General features: G+C 42.9%; 1 protein-coding gene across 3 annotated transcripts; it reads left to right on the top strand.

Moving 5' to 3' along the window:
• The first annotated feature begins 49 nt into the window (after window positions 1-49).
• On the top strand, window positions 50-15,377 carry LOC117668113 (zinc finger protein 18-like). Of its 3 annotated transcripts, none has more exons than XM_087884744.1 (8): window positions 50-126; window positions 1,265-1,471; window positions 2,016-2,324; window positions 5,269-5,838; window positions 6,957-7,071; window positions 7,185-7,252; window positions 9,133-9,262; window positions 12,786-15,377. In XM_087884744.1, the coding sequence occupies exons 4-8, from the start codon at window positions 5,302-5,304 to the stop codon at window positions 14,006-14,008; spliced, it is 2,073 nt and encodes a 690-aa protein (XP_087740870.1). In that variant the 5' UTR covers window positions 50-126; window positions 1,265-1,471; window positions 2,016-2,324; window positions 5,269-5,301; the 3' UTR covers window positions 14,009-15,377. The 3 variants fall into 3 exon arrangements, with proteins under 3 accessions (XP_087740870.1, XP_087740869.1, XP_087740871.1); XM_087884743.1 differs by having other exon boundaries at window positions 5,233-5,838; XM_087884745.1 differs by lacking the exons at window positions 50-126; window positions 1,265-1,471; window positions 2,016-2,324 and adding an exon at window positions 2,944-3,433.
• The last annotated feature ends 315 nt before the right edge of the window (window positions 15,378-15,692 follow it).

The raw sequence follows: 15,692 nt of genomic DNA, 5'->3' as shown, positions 1-15,692 counted from the left end.
TTCTGTTGCGATTGTTGGGGGGCTCTTTCCGGCTGAGGTGGGGAAGCAGGAGGCTGTTGCAAGAGGGCGCCCGCGGGCGCGTCCTGTTTTAAGGCTGGGATGCAAAGGGGGAGAAGGGAGCCCAAGGTGACCGTCGGGGAGGGATTAGGGTTTAGGAGCTTTTTTTTTTTTTTTTTTTTTTTTAATTTGATTTATATGCCGCCCTTCTCCGAAGACTCAGGGCGGCTTACAATGTGCTCAGCAATAGCCTTCATCCTTTTGTATATTTATACAAAGTCAGCTTATTGCCCCCACAAACTGGGTCCTCAATTTACCTACCTTAGAAAGGATGGAAGGCTGAGTCAACCTTGAGCCTGGAGAGATTGGAACCCTGCAGTAATTGCAGGCAGCTGGTCTTAATAACCAGCTTAATAACAGGGTGCCTTAAACCCCTGTACTACCAAGGCTTGAGAAGGGGTTGGGTAAAGATGGACTTTGTCCAGAAAATGATCTTTCCATACCACAGTTGAGAGTAGAGCAGAGCAGAGACTAGGGAATAGAATAGGGAATGGAAGAATAGAGTAGAGTAGAGTAGAGTAGAGTAGAGTAGAGTAGAGTAGAGTAGAATTAGAATAGAATAGAATAGAATAGAATAGAATAGAATAGAATAGAATAGAATTGAATTGAATTGAATTGAATTGAATTGAATTGAATTGAATTGAATTGAATTCTTTATTGGCCAAGTGTGATTGGACGCACAAGGGATTTGTCTTGGTGCGTACGCTCTCGGAGTACATAAAAGAAAAGATACGTTTGTCAAGAATCATAAGTTACAACACTTAATGATAGTCATAGGGAACAAATAAGCAATCAAATCATATTAGGAAACAGTCAATATAAGGATACCAGCAACAAGGTTACAGTCATGCAGTCATAAGTGGGAGGAGATGGGTGATGGGAACGTTGAGAAGATTAATAGTAGTGCAGACGTAGTAAATAGTTTGACAGTGTTGAGGGAATGATTTGTTTAGCAGAGTGATGGCATTGGGGAAAAAAGTGTTCTTGTGTCTAGTTATTCTGGTGTGCAGTGCACTATAGCGTCGTTTTGAGGGAAGGAGTTGAAACAATTTATGTCCAGGATGCGAGGGGTCTGTAAATATTTTCACAGCCCTCTTTTTGACTCGTGCAGTATACAGGTCCTCAGTGGAAGGCAGGTTGGTAGCCATGGTTTTTTCTGCAGTTCTAATTATCCTCTGAAGTCTGTGTTTGTCTTGTTGGGTTGCAGAGCCAAACCAGACGGTTATAGAGGTGCAGATGACAGACTCAATAATTCCTCCGTAGACCAGAGCAGACCAGAGCAGACCAGAGGAGCAGACCAGACCACAACACAACACAACACAACACAACACACCTGACAGGACAGGAGAGGACAGGACAGGACAGGACAGGACAGGACAGGACAGGATAACACAGTTGGATTACACCCTTAAAGGTAAAGGTTCCCCCACACATGCGTGCTAGTCGTTCCCGGCTCTAGGGGGCGGTGCTCATCTCTGTTTCTAAGCCAAAGAGCCAGCGCTGTCCGAAGATGTCTCCGTGCTCATGTGGCTGGCATGACTAAATGGCGGAGGTGCACGGAGCGCTGTTATCTTCCCACCAAAGTGGTCCCTATTTTTCTACTTGCATTTTTATGTGGTTTCAGACTGCTAGATTGGCAGAAGCTGGGACAAGTAACAAGAGTTCACTCCGTTACACGGCACTAGGGATTCGAACCGCTGAACTGCTGACCTTTCAATCGAAAAGCTCAGCGTCTTAACCACTGAGCCACCGCATTCCTCCTAAGTATAGTATAGCATAGTATAATTATAATATAATGTATAGTATAGTATAATTATAACATAATGTATAGTATAGTATAGTATAATTATATAATGTATGGTATATTATAATTATAATATCTATATAATATATAGTACGTAATGGAATGGATAATATACAATTATTATCACTTTCCTAACGGAAAGTTTCTCTTGTAGAGAAAGCCAGTTTTAAAAAGATGCCCTTGGAGAAGACATGACAGCTGCCTCCCTTTAACCCGCAAGGAAGATGCAGCCTTTCTCCCCTCTTTGCCTGAGCACCTGCGTTGCACACGGAATCCACCAGAGGGCTCCCTCTGCCAAGCCAAGGAAACACAGTGCGCTTCACCATTGGGCCGCTAGAGGGCTGGAAGGCCACAGCTGGCTTTCCAGAGAAGGAGGCGAAGGAGAGAAGGGAATGACATCACAAAGCTTCGCCTCTCTAGGACGCTGCACTCTCTCTCCATCACCCTTTGAGCTTTGCTGCAGGTAAAAAAATTGTTGCGGGGGGGGGGGGAGTCTTGCAGGTAAGACAGCCAGATGTGGCCCTAAGGGAGAAGAAGGACGGGGGTGGATATCTCTTCCCCGTGCAAAGGGAGGCGGAGGGTCCCCACCCTGGAGGAAGGAGAGACACATATCAAGTCCTCATCCAAGTTCAGTGTTCTGAATCCTGGGAGCCGGAGAGCCCAAAGTCCATATTCCCCAGCTGCCCCTTTCCATGCAAACAACAGGCAGGGGGTGTGGGGAGAAACTGAGGACCAGCCCCCCCCAAAGAACACCCAGAATTCTCAGGAAAAAAGTGGGGGCTGGGGAAGTCCTTCCCGCCCCGTTTTCTGGGAACAGCCAGAGTGAATGAAGGGAGAGGGAAGATTTGCCTTGTAAATATCAAGCAAGAGATGCCCCAGAGATGCCCTGATTCGCACCTGGTGCTGGATGAAGTTCAAAGAGAGCCAAATCCTTCACAATTGAGCCTGTCTTGAAGGCGGGTGAAGCAGGACAGCATCTCCAGACCCTGTTTGGGGGTGTGAACTTGGCTCCTACCGTTGGCTGACCCGCTTAAGCTCAGGGGATGTTGTGTGATCCTTCCTATGTGTAAGAGTATGATTCTGGCTCTCCCAAAATCAACCCTGTAAAAGGGAAATGGAGCATCTTAAGCCAGGGTCGTGTCCTTGCCTTTCATTTGAAGTTTCATGGTTTCTTCATTTGTTTGGGTGTTTGATATGTTGCGTGAACCCTGCTTGGAGGTGAACGTAGGTTTCGTTTTTAAAAAGCAAGCCCTTCCTTGTGGAAAAAAAAAAGAGAGAAAGAAATAGAAAATGCTCCAGATACATCTATTCAGCATTCCAAATCCTTGATGAAAGTCAATTTCGTATTTTTCAACCACGCGTCGCAAACACTCACACAAAGTAACTATCTACTCAATGCCATTGCAATCCCATATCCGGTCAGAAAAATATTTCCTTCCATGGGGATTAATATTGCTCAGTGGTAAAATCCAGCACTTTCCAATTCTTTGGGATAAAGTTAAGATCAGGTGAGGTGTTAGTACTGATGGGCTGTCTGCCAAAACAAAGCAAGATCATAGCACACACTTGAAGGTAAGGAAGCCTGTAATTGTGGAGTCTGTCTGGCAAGAACAAAGAATGCTTATTCACAGGGAATATGCACCTGTAAAGCTTGTAACAATTCTGGGTGATTAGAAAGCTGATAAAAGTGACAAAGATTTAGACATCTTGCAGAGCTCAGCTAGAAATTAGGAATAGAGATGGCCTGGAGCAAATAGAATGTGCATTAGGTAACTTTTGGAGCATTCATTAGCCAAGGCTTACGAATAGGGACGGTTAGAGACCAATAGAGTCATTGGCGGGCCCGCGGGGGAGGGCCTTCTCCGTGGCTGCCCCAGCTCTCTGGAACCAGTTACCTCCTGAGGTCCGGACCATCCCCACCCTATTGGCCTTCCGAAAAGCGGTGAAGTCCTGGCTTTTGTGGCAGGCCTTGGGCCGTTGATCTCGCTCTTGTGATCTGGCGAGATCCGGCCATGAATGGCGTGAATGAGTTTTTAATGTTTTAAATTTGTAAATGTTTCTTATAATGATTTTTTAAAATGTATTATGAGCCGCCCTGAGTCTTCGGAGAGGGGCGGCACGTAAATTGAATAAATTAAATTAAATTAAATTAAATTGTTAGATTATTACTAAAATGTTTAGAGCCTTGATAGTACAGTGGTTTAGTGTACCCTGTTATTAACACAGCTGCCTGCAATTTCTGCTGGTTCGAATCTCTCCAAGGTTCAAGGTTGATTCAGCCTTCCATCCTTTCTAAGGTAGGTGAAATGAGGACCCAGTTTGTGGGGGCAATAAGCTGACTTTGTATAAAATATACAAAAGAATGAAAGCTATTGCTTAACGCATTGTAAGCCGCCCTGAGTCTCCGGAGAAGGGCGGCATATAAATCAAATTTTAAAAAAAAATCGTTCCTATCACCCATCTCCTCCCACTTATGACTGTATGACTGTTAACTTGTTGCTGTATCCTTACGAATTCTATTGACTGCTTCCTAGTATGATTCGATTGCTTATTTGTACCCTATGATTATCATTAAGTGTTGTATCTTTTTTTTTTTTTTTTTAATTTGATTTATATGCCGCCCTTCTCCGGAGACTCAGGGCGGCTTACAATGCGTTAAGCAATAGCCTTCATACTTTTGTATATATTTATACAAAGTCAGCTTATTGCCCCCACAAACTGGGTCCTCATTTCACCTACCTTAGAAAGGATGGAAGGCTGAGTCAACCTTGAGCCTTGGCGAGATTCGAACCAGCAGTAAATTGCAGGCAGCTGTGTTAATAACAGGGTGCTTTAAACCACTGTAGTACCAAGGCTCTTTTGATTCTTGACGAATGTATCTTCTCTTTTTATGTACACTGAGACCATATACACCAAAGACCAATTCCTTGTGTGTCCAATCACACTTGGCCAATAAAGAATTCTGTCTGTCTGTCTGTCTGTCTGTCTGTCTGTCCGTCCGTCCGTCCGTCCGTCCATCCATCCATCCATCCATCCATCTATCTATCTATCTATCTATCTATCTATCTATCTAAAATGTTTATTAGATGATATTTCTTATATAGCCTGCCTTACCTGGCCTTCAATTTCCTAACAGAACAATTAATCAGTAGAATGTGCTTGCCTACAGAAGTTGTGAGTGCTCCAACACTGGATGTTTTTAAGAAGAAATTGAACGAACACTTGTCTGAAATGGTGTAGGGTCTCCTGCTTGAGCGAGGGATTGGATTAGAAGACCTCCAAAGCCCCTTCCAACTCTGTTGTTCTGTTCTGTTCTGTTCTGTTCTGTTCTGTTCTGTTCTGTTCTGAATTTATTTTCTTTTCCACCTTAGATACACAAACTGAAGCCATTTGTTCTCTTCGTGTAGAGATAAAGTTATCTATTGGCTGAAGAGGGCTGAATGTCCAACTATCAACATAGCTGCAGCAGCAGAACCAGTGCTTTGAATGAAAAGTTGTTTGGAGAGCCACAAGATTCCTTGGACCCATTTGGTGTTGTGTTACAGGACAGAGAGAAAGAGAGAATGGAGACGCAACCTTCAGCGAGGGAGGGAACTGGAAGAACTGGTTGTTTTGCTGTTCAGCCTGGGAACTGCAGGGAGGTCTGGCCAAGAACTGGGCAGAAGATCCTGGAGAAGGAAACTATTGTCCCTTCAGACGTTCAGCCCTGGAACTTCAGGAGCGTCCAATACCAGCCTTCTGAGGATCCCCGAGGACTTTGCAGCCGACTCCACAACTTTTGTAATCAATGGTTCAAAGCAGAAAAGCACACCAAAGCCCAGATGCTGGACCTGGTTGTTTTGGAGCAGTTCCTGGCTCTTCTGCCTCTGAAGATGGAGAAGTGGGTGCGGGAGTGTGGAGCAGAGACCAGCTCCCAGGCGGTGGCCCTGGTGGAAGGCCTTTTCCTGGGCCAGACGGAGGAGCAGAAGGAGGAGCAGGTGAGGGACCTTCACTTTGGGAGCCCAGAAGGGGTTGCATGGAATCAAGAATGTGGTTGAGTTTTTCACCCTTCCCTACCAGAAGTTTCTGGCATTCATAATATGTGGAGATGCTTCACTAATGATTGTTTTATGTTAGAAAATAGGCATTCCTTGCTTACTTTTCCAGCCTCACTGTTGAACTTTGGAGGCTTTCAAGAATCCATTTCGTGTTCTGGGATGTCCACTGCTGTATTTTTCAGAGTATCAGACGCACCTTTTTCCCCTCTAAAAGAGGGTGGAAATGTTGGTGTGTCTTATACACCGAATACAGCCATTTTTGGCCTCCCGAAGGCCCACCCTGTTTGTCCCATTTTTGCGAAAAACAGGCCTGTTTTTCGCCTGATTTTTGCAACAATGGGGGTATTTTTGCCCTCCCCCGGCCCCCAGGAGCACTCTGGAAGCCTCCCAAATCAGGGGTGAAATGCTCCCGGTTCGGACCGGATCGCCCGATCCGGTAGCGATGGAGGTGGGTGGTTCGGAGAACCGGTAGCAAAAATCCCTGCCCCCACCCCCATTGCCCAGCTGAGCCGCGCAATCATCAGAGGCTTTTTTTTATTTTAAAAAGCATTTTTTCTACAACCTCTTTGCTTTTAAAAGGAAAAAAAAAGCCTCTGATCACGCGGCTCAGCTGGGATCATCAGAGGCTTTTAAAAAAAGAAAGAAAGCCTCTGCCGATCAGGCAAGTCAGCTGGGATCGTCAGAGGCTTTAAAAGCATTTTTTTACAACCTCTTCAGCCGAAGAGGTTGTAGAAAAAATGGTTTTAAAAGTTAAAAAAAAAAAGTTGGCCACGCCCACTCAGTCATATTACCACCACCAAGCCACGCCCACAGAACCAGTAGTAACAAATTTTACATTTCACCACTGTCCCAAACCCTCTGCGCACCCCATTTTTTGTGAAAAACGGGGCACGCAGAGGGTTTGGGAGGCCTGCAGAGTGCTCCTGAGGGCCGGGGGAGGGCAAAAACTTTTTTTTTCTTACTTATCTCTTCAAAATCTTGGTGCTTCTTATACACTGGTGCGTTTTATAGTCCGAAAAATACGGTAATTCTTCTTTTCTCCTGTCTCCTATTTCAAGTCCTTCACAATGGACATCAGAAATCCTGAGGAAAGCAGGAATCCATCAAATCCCTTTCAAGAGCTGTTTCTGAGGAGCACTTCTCTGGCAGATCCAAGTCAGAATATTTTGGGAGGTAATCGAAGGTCCTCCGTTCTTCAGAAAGTTCCAAGCTCTCTCCTCTTCTTGTAAAACATGTTTTCCTGTTTTATTAATTACACTTTTTAAAATACCTTTTTTACCTCACAGGGAAGACTCAGTTGGAGTTGTCTGCTCTTTATGGTGCAGCTGAAACAGTGGTTGAACCTCCAACTCAAGTAAGAGGAGCAAATTCATTCATCAGATTCATCTTCTCCTTTTCCTTCAGGAAGTCATGGTGGTATACAGAGCTCTCTCTCCTTCCATGGTCTAGAAAAATTAGAATGGAATAAAATAGCTTTATTGCCACTTTGAATATCCACTCATCGGCATACATTAAAATGAAATTACATACAGCTCTCAAAGGGTCTCCATCTCTAATATAGACATAAACATGACAAGATTAATAAACAAACAAACACAAAATTATGCATGTGCCCACATATATTATATGACACTGAGAAACACAGTCTAGTTCAGATGTATACATGTACATGGCGAGAGAAACAAATCTTGCATGTTTACCAGATAGATGGCATAGGGGACAAAGCTGTTACAGAATCTGGAAGTCCTGCTAGAAATCCTACTAAAAGCTGCTCCTAGTTCAAAACCTACACTGAGAATTATGCAAAGGACCTATGAGTCAGTGGTGAAATCCAAATTTTTTTACTACCGGTTCTGTGGGCGTGACTTGGTGGGCATGGTGTGGCTTGGTGGGCATCGCTTGGTGGGTGTGGCAGGGGAAGGATGCTGCAAAATCTCCATTCCCACCCCACTCTGGAGCCAGCCAGAGGTGGTATTTGCCAGTTCTCCAAACTACTCAAACTTTCCACTACCGGTTCTCCAGAACCTGCTGGATTTCACCCCTGCTATGAGTGTATCGGAGGCTCCCTTTCAAGTGATGCCATGTTGGGAATCTCCTGCCCTTCAAGCCTTCCTGCAGGGCGTCTTTATAAGAAAAATAATAATAATAGACTACAGAATACAGACTATATATGGAGTGAAGGAGGGATGGAGAGACGAACAGGATGGATGGATGGATTGATGGGCAGACATAGAGGATAGAGGATAGGTAGGTAGGTAGGTAGGTAGGTAGGTAGGTAGATAGATAGATAGATACATAGATACATAGATACATAGATACATAGATACATAGATACATAGATACTTGTTTTCTCCTAGAAGCATGAAGCCGAAGACACCAGCCTGAAGATGACGAATGAGACTTCATCGAAATGTTGCCAAGACACCTCCAATTTTACGCGGGAGAAAACCCAAATAACCAAAGACCTACATGCATAGATACAAAATTATGCATGTACCCACATATATTATATGAAACGGAGAAACATAGTCTAATTCAGATGTATACATGTACAAGGCAAGAGAAACAAATCTTGCAAATTTACCAGACAAATGGCATAGGGAACAAAGCTGTTACCGAATCTGGAAGTCCTGCTAGAAATATTTCTTTTCTTTTTTTTTAATTTAAAATATTTATTTATTGATTAGCCCTTGGGCTATATCAAAGGGCAGAGTTCCAGAAACAAATTCTTACTAAAATTTGATAAAAGCCATTTAAAATGGAATCGGATAAAATACAGTCTCAAATGAAATTGGAATAAAATACAATAATTTAAGATATAAATAAAATATGATTAAAATTATATTTCGGTGTTCCCCCCTACAATCTACCCCAATCAGTCCCACATACTGTACGCAGATCTCAAGCGAAGATATTTCGAAACCTCCTCCCGCAACAGAAACAAACCGTGAAGTGGATGTGTGGGGTCTCTAACAATGCTTTGAGTTCCATAAAGAGACTAGGATTACTTTCACTGAAAGGCACTGAAAGTCTTGTCACATCCATCAAGTTGATTAAACTTGCCTGAACTATTTCTTCATTCAAAGCCTATCTATTTTTTCACCTAAACCTTGGAATCCTACCAAGCACAGCCATGTAACTTAGGGTATATCTTTGCTCTGGGGATCTGTACATAATGGGATAGACTGACAAAACCTTCTTGAGTCTATTTGGTTTCTTTGTTTCCTTGTTCAGGAGGCCCTTGTGTCCTTCAAGGAGGTGGCTGTGTATTTCTCCAAGGAGGAGTGGTCTGAGCTGGATCCGGACCAAAAAGCACTCCATTGGGAAGTCATGATGGAAAATTATAGGAATGTAGCCTCGCTGGGTAAGTAGGTTTGCTGCTCCCCAGTCAGAGAGTTTTCTGGTTGAGCCGCCCTGAGTCTTCGGAGAGGGGCGGCATACAAATTGAATTAATAAATAATAAATAAATAATAAATGCCATCAGCTGTTTCATATTAAAACATTTCTAACCAGGTGTCCCAAAGATGCTTTTTTCGAAAGGCAACTGGACTTTCTTCGTTTTTCCCTGAAGACATTTTGCTTCTCAGCTAAGAAGCTTCTTCAGTTCTGACCAAATGGTGGAACATGGAAAGATTTATATTCTATCCCATTCCTTCCAAATCCTTCCATTCTCTAGCATTCAGTCAGAACTGAAGAAGATTCTATCCCTGTCTTTCTGTCTGTCTGTCTGTCTGTCTGTCTCTCTCTCTCTCTCTCTCTCTATCTATCTATCTATCTATCTATCTATCATCTTCCATCCCATTCCTTCCAAATCCTTCCGTTCTCTAGTATTCAGTCAGAACTGAAGAAGCTTCTGTCTCTATCTATCTATCTATCATCTAGCTAGCTATCTATCATCTAGCTATTTAGCTATCTATCAACTTACATCCCATTCCTTCCAAATCCTTCTGTTCTCTAGTATTCAGTCAGAACTGAAGAAGCTTCTGTCTCTATCTATCTATCATCTAGCTATCTATCTATCATCTAGCTATTTAGCTATCTATCAACTTACATCCCATTCCTTCCAAATCCTTCCGTTCTCTAGTATTCAGTCAGAACTGAAGAAGCTTCTGTCTCTATCTATCTATCATCTAGCTATCTATCTATCATCTAGCTATTTAGCTATCTATCATCTTCCATCCCATTCCTTCCAAATCTTTCCATTCTCTACCATTCAGTCAGCTTCTCAGCTTCTTCTTTATGTCCTCTGCCTATTAGGGCTTCCAAATTATGGCATTTGGAAGCCCTAATAGTGCCCACCACTAGTATTACAAGGATGTGACTTCAAGAGCAGGAGTCCACAAACAGTTCAAATCCCTAGTACAGGTCTCCTGCATGAGCAGGGGGTTGGACTAGATGACCTCCAAGGTCCCTTTCAACTCTGTTACTGCTTACTGTTTTCTGAATTGAGTCTGGAACAGACCTGATGTCCCAAAGGTGTCTTTTCAAGAGGCAACTGGACTTTCTGGTTTTTCTTGCAAGACATTTCGCTTCTCATCCAAGAAGCCTCTTCAGTTCTGACTGGATGGTGGGGAATCCAGACAGAACTGAAGAAGCTTCTTGGATGAGAAGCAAAACGTCTTCAAAGAAAACCCAGAAAGTCCAACTGCCTCTTGAAAAAACACTTTTGGGACAACCAGGACCTGGATGACTGAGAATCTCCATAGACAGTAGACCTGATGGTACCCTATCACAAAAGTCCAAATTATCTTAATAAAGGAGAATATCTGGTTGAAATGAGTGGTCCTTGGTGTTCTTTGAACTTGCTTGTTTTCTTGCAGATGCCTCATTACCAAACTAAGTAACATCTTCAATGCCAGTGAATAGTGAGAGCAAACCCCACTCCTTGCTAGCATTGATGATGTTATCTAGGTTTGGGTAGCAATAGCACTTAGACTTATATACCGCTTCACAGTGTTTTTACAGTCCTCTCTAGTGGTTTACAGAGTCAGCATATTTGTTGTGGCCCCGCCCTCTGAGCCTATCTCATCGGAGGAAGAAAGCTCCGAACATGAGGGAGAGGAGTCAGCCAGGCCTCCCTCTCCAGGCCCCTCCCCTCTGGCACTGTCTCAGGTGCCGGCCGAGGGAGAGGAGATTAGCCAGGAGCCAGGTGTCTCGGATGAGAGCGAGGAAGGAGAGCCGTCGTTCCTGGATGCACACCAACGAAGGCGTGATAAACGGTTGCAACAGCTAAGGAGGCGTGCTAGGGATTAGAACTGAGTCACTGGACCACACCCCAGAGACTATATAAGAGAGGGTGGTGGCTGGTAAAACTCCGTGACAAACAAAAACTAACTCTGGCTAGTCACTTGAACAACGTCTGAAGCTGCCGAAGGGATATTGTTTTTGCTGGACTATTTACAATGCGTATGTAAGTTTATGTTATCTGTTGCAGTAAAGCTCTTGGCAGCTTATATTGTTGCCAAGTTTGAGATAACGACCTGTGTGCGTGCCAAGTGCTTTCTTAACCCTCGGCTGGCTGTGTTTGTGTGTGTGTGTAGACGGGGACAGATCAATATTGCTCGCAACAATCTGGGTAATGAAATATCTGCAAATAAAACACCCAAGCTCAGAGAGCACCAAGGACCCCTTTAAATGATGTTATCCAAAAGCCTCAGGTTTTCATAAAGGTATATTAGGTATATTAATAGGAAATTATAATTAAAAAATCCAATATATAATGCTACATATAATAACAGTGGCCAGAATTGTTTACGCACTAAATTGGAAAAATGAAAGTATACCGTCTGATGAAAAGGGGATAAGGAAAGTGCTAGAATACGCTGAGATGGATAGGCTGACAATGGAAATAAAAGAAAGAGGAGAAACTGAATATTATCTGATTTGGAATATATGGTACAACTGGTTAGAGAATAGAAGCAAAGTTTAAGGATGTTAAAGTAAGATAAGATGTGATAAAAATGCAATATATATATATTTGTTTTCTGAGGTTTTCGCGGGTGTTTGTATGTAGGTCTTTGGTTATTCGGGTTTTCTCCCACGTAAAATTGGAAGTGTCTTGGCGACGTTTCAACCAAGTCTCATTTGTCATCTTCAGGCTGGTGTTTTCAGCTTTGTGCTTCTAGGAGCAATGTGTGATCGCAGCTGTTTCTTCCTTTTAACTGCTAGTGGGGGTGTGAACTGATTGGGTGGGAGCTTGGCTGTGCTCTGATTGGATGGGGAGTTGGGTGTGCTCTGATTGGATGGGGGCATGTTCTTTTGGGTGAGGGCTTGGTTGTGCTCGGGTTAGTCTGAGTTGCCAAGACACTTCCAATTTTACGTGGGAGAAAACCCAAATAACCAAAGACCTACACATATATGTGTGTGTGTGTAACTATAACAAACACACAGTGTATAGATTAGCATATGTTGAAGGGTTGATAATCTTTAGTCAATAGTTATAAAGGAAAAGGTATAAGAAAAGGTATAATAGGTATAATAAGAAAAATGAAAATAACCTGTATGTACATATGAGGTATACTGATACCAAAGTGCTGTAAAGATGAAAATTGTGAGGTAAAATGAAGAAAATTGCTTAATAAAAATCATTTTTTAAAAAAAGCCTCAGGTTTTCGTTCTGAAGCATGGAGGACAAGACAGACTTCAGTGTCAGATCTTACATCAACCTGATACCAGGCAGGGCCTCGTGTTTTGAACATACCCTGATAGACACAGGCAGAAGAATCACAAAAAGAGCTAAAAAGTAGAAGACCTGAGCGAGCGGGGGGCCTAGTATTGGTAATGTTCAAAGAAAAGATGCAACAATGATGGTTGATCCCGTTTGCTCCTCAGTTTGTGTTAACTTTTCTTTCTTTTTCTTTTTCTTTTTTTTTTCTGTTCGTGAGCAGAGGATGAATGGGAGATGCTGGGTTCCATCCGCGAAGCAGCAGCACCATTGCCAAAAGATAAGATGAAAGATGATGCAGAGACATTTTTTGGAAAGCAAAGTTCTGAGGAAAAACAGTTAAAGGGGGAGCTGGGAAAATACTCTACTTTACCATACGTAGATATCAGTGACTTCTTGGGTAAAGATGATCACCCAGAAAAAGAGGCTTGGCCCGAGTGTGGGAAAATACCCATGGATGAATCAGGATTATGCGACTGCTGCAGAAACCACACTGTAGGGAAACAAAACGAACGTGGGAAACGTTCCAGAAGGACCTTCTCAGTTACTTTGGGTCAGAGAATACAAGGAGAGAAACCGTATAAATGTTTGGAATGTGGAAAAAGCTTCAGGGATTCAAGTTATCTTATTTCCCATAAAAGGATCCACACGGGAGAAAAACCTTACGAATGCAAGGAATGTGGAAAGAGCTTCCGTTTTGCGCAAAGCCTCACATCCCACAATAAGATTCACACAGGCGAGAAACCCTATGAATGCCCCAAGTGTGGAAAAACCTTCAGTCAAAAATATCAGTATACCGTACATAACCGAAACCACACCGGAGAGAAACCATATAAATGCACGGATTGTGGGAAACGCTTCACTAATTCAAGTTGTCTCACTTCCCATAAAAGGATTCACACCGGGGAAAAACCATATAAATGCCCAGAGTGCGGAAAGAGTTTCAGAGCTTCAAGTTCTCTTACTGCCCACAAAATGATCCACACTGGGGAGAAACCCTATCAATGCAAGAACTGCGCGAAGAGTTTCAGACAAAAATGTCAATATATTGTACACAACAGAATCCACACTGGGGAGAAACCGTATAAATGCTTGGAGTGTGGGAAAAGTTTCCGTTCAGCAAAACACCTCCCTTCCCATAAAAGGATCCACACCGGGGAGAAACCGTTTGCATGCAAGGAATGTGGAAAGACCTTTAGTGAAAAGCATCATTTTACTGAACATAACCGAATCCACACTGGGGAGAAACCCTATAAATGCGCGGAGTGCGGAAGATGTTTCACTGTGTCAAGTTCCCTCACTTCCCATCAAAGGATCCACACTGGGAAAAAATCATACATCTGTCTGGTGTGTGGAAAGGGATTTACTCAACATCAGTCCCTTTATGAACATAGAAAAATTCACTCAAGGGAAACGCGTAAAAAGAAACAGAGTAGAACAGTATAAACAAATCGTCGAAACTTTTGGACTCTACGGTCCTGAGCTATATTTATTACTGTGGAAAAATGAAACGTTAGCGAATGAATGGAAGAGAAGATAGACTCAAGATTCTGAAGAGAATGGAGAATAAATACAACTGAATTCTTGAGCAATGTTGAGCATTTGTTATACAGAGTCTACTCATCTAGTCTTTCTTAAAATATACACATTGGAACCCTTCGCATTTTGCATCTTTAAATTTATTGGCCACTAGAAGCACCTAACACAGTGATGTAACAATGTCTCTGGCCTTTGATTTTGCTCTTTTTGTAGCTCTATTTACATCTATTTAGCTCTATTTACACCCTAGATGATAGGCTTAAGATCCAGGTGGATCTTGACAAATTTGAACACTGGGCCCTATCTAACAAAATGAAAGTCAATGTAGAGAAAAGTAAAGTCTTACACTTAGGCAAGAAAAACCCAAAGTACACATATAGATTGGGTGAAACCAGGCTTAATAGCAGTAATTGTGAGAGGGATCTTGGAGTTTTAGTGAACAATCAGTTAAATATGAGACAACAGTGTGCAGCAGCAGCCAAAAAAGCCAATGCAATCCTAAACTGCATCAAGAGAGGGATACAATCAAGATCAAGCAAGGTACTAATACCACTCTATAAAGCCTTAGTAAAACCACACCTAGAGTACTGCATCCAATTTTGGTCACCACGTTATAAAAAAGATGTTGAGACTCTAGGAAAAGTGCAGAGAAGGGCAACCAAGATGATTAGGGGACTGGAGGCTAAAAGATACAATGAACGGTGGCAGGAACTGGGCATGGCTAGTCTAGTGAAGAGAAGGACCAGGGGAGACATGATAGCAGTGTTCCAGTATTTGAGGGACTGCCACAAAGAGGAGGGGGGGGTCAAGCTATTTTCCAAGGCACCCAAAGGCCAGGCAAGGAATAATGGATAGAAACTGATCAAGGAGAGATTCAACCTAGAAGTAAGGAGAAATTTTCTGACAGAACAATCAACCAATGGAACAGAAGTTGTCTTCAGAAGTTGTGGAAGCTTCATCACTGGAGTCTTTCAAGAAGAGATTGGACTGCCATTTGTCAGAAATGGTGTAGGGTCTCCTGCTTGGGCAGGGGTTTGGACTAGATGACCTACAAGATCCCTTCCAACTCTGTTAATCTGTTAAATCTCTGTCATTGAACATTAATTACCAGGGCTGTCAAAACTTTCAGTTCTCTTTTATTTAGTCTTCTGGCTTCGTCATCTCTTGGAATGACAAAAACACCATGCTGGTTTTAAGTCACGGATGGGCAATCTCAGCTTTGCTGTCGTCATGTAATTTCCTGAATAAAGGTCTCTTTTGATTTTCATTCTTTCAAGGACTATTCTCCAAGTTTCATTCTCGCCGCTTCATTCTTTCTTTTTAAATGTGCCTTTTGCTCATGCAGTACAGGACAGGAATCCGGACAGTATTCCAGAGTTACAAAGTATGAGATAAAAGGTATCCTTCCATAAAAGGTAAAGGTTCCCCTGCACATACGTGGTAGTCGTTTCCGGCTCTAGGGGGCGGTGCTCATCTCCGTTTCTAAGCCGAAGAGCCAGCGCTGTCCAAAGACGTCTCCGTAGTCATGTGGCCGGCATGATTAAACGCCGAAGGCGCACGGAGTGCTGTTACATTCCCACCAAAGTGGTTC

Source organism: Pantherophis guttatus, chromosome 2, assembly GCF_059756535.1.
Source record: "Pantherophis guttatus breed Tessera chromosome 2, ASM5975653v1, whole genome shotgun sequence".
NCBI classification, from domain to species: domain Eukaryota; kingdom Metazoa; phylum Chordata; class Lepidosauria; order Squamata; family Colubridae; genus Pantherophis; species Pantherophis guttatus.
Note: the sequence above shows the minus strand (reverse complement) of the source record. Positions and strands in the feature narration are given on the sequence as shown.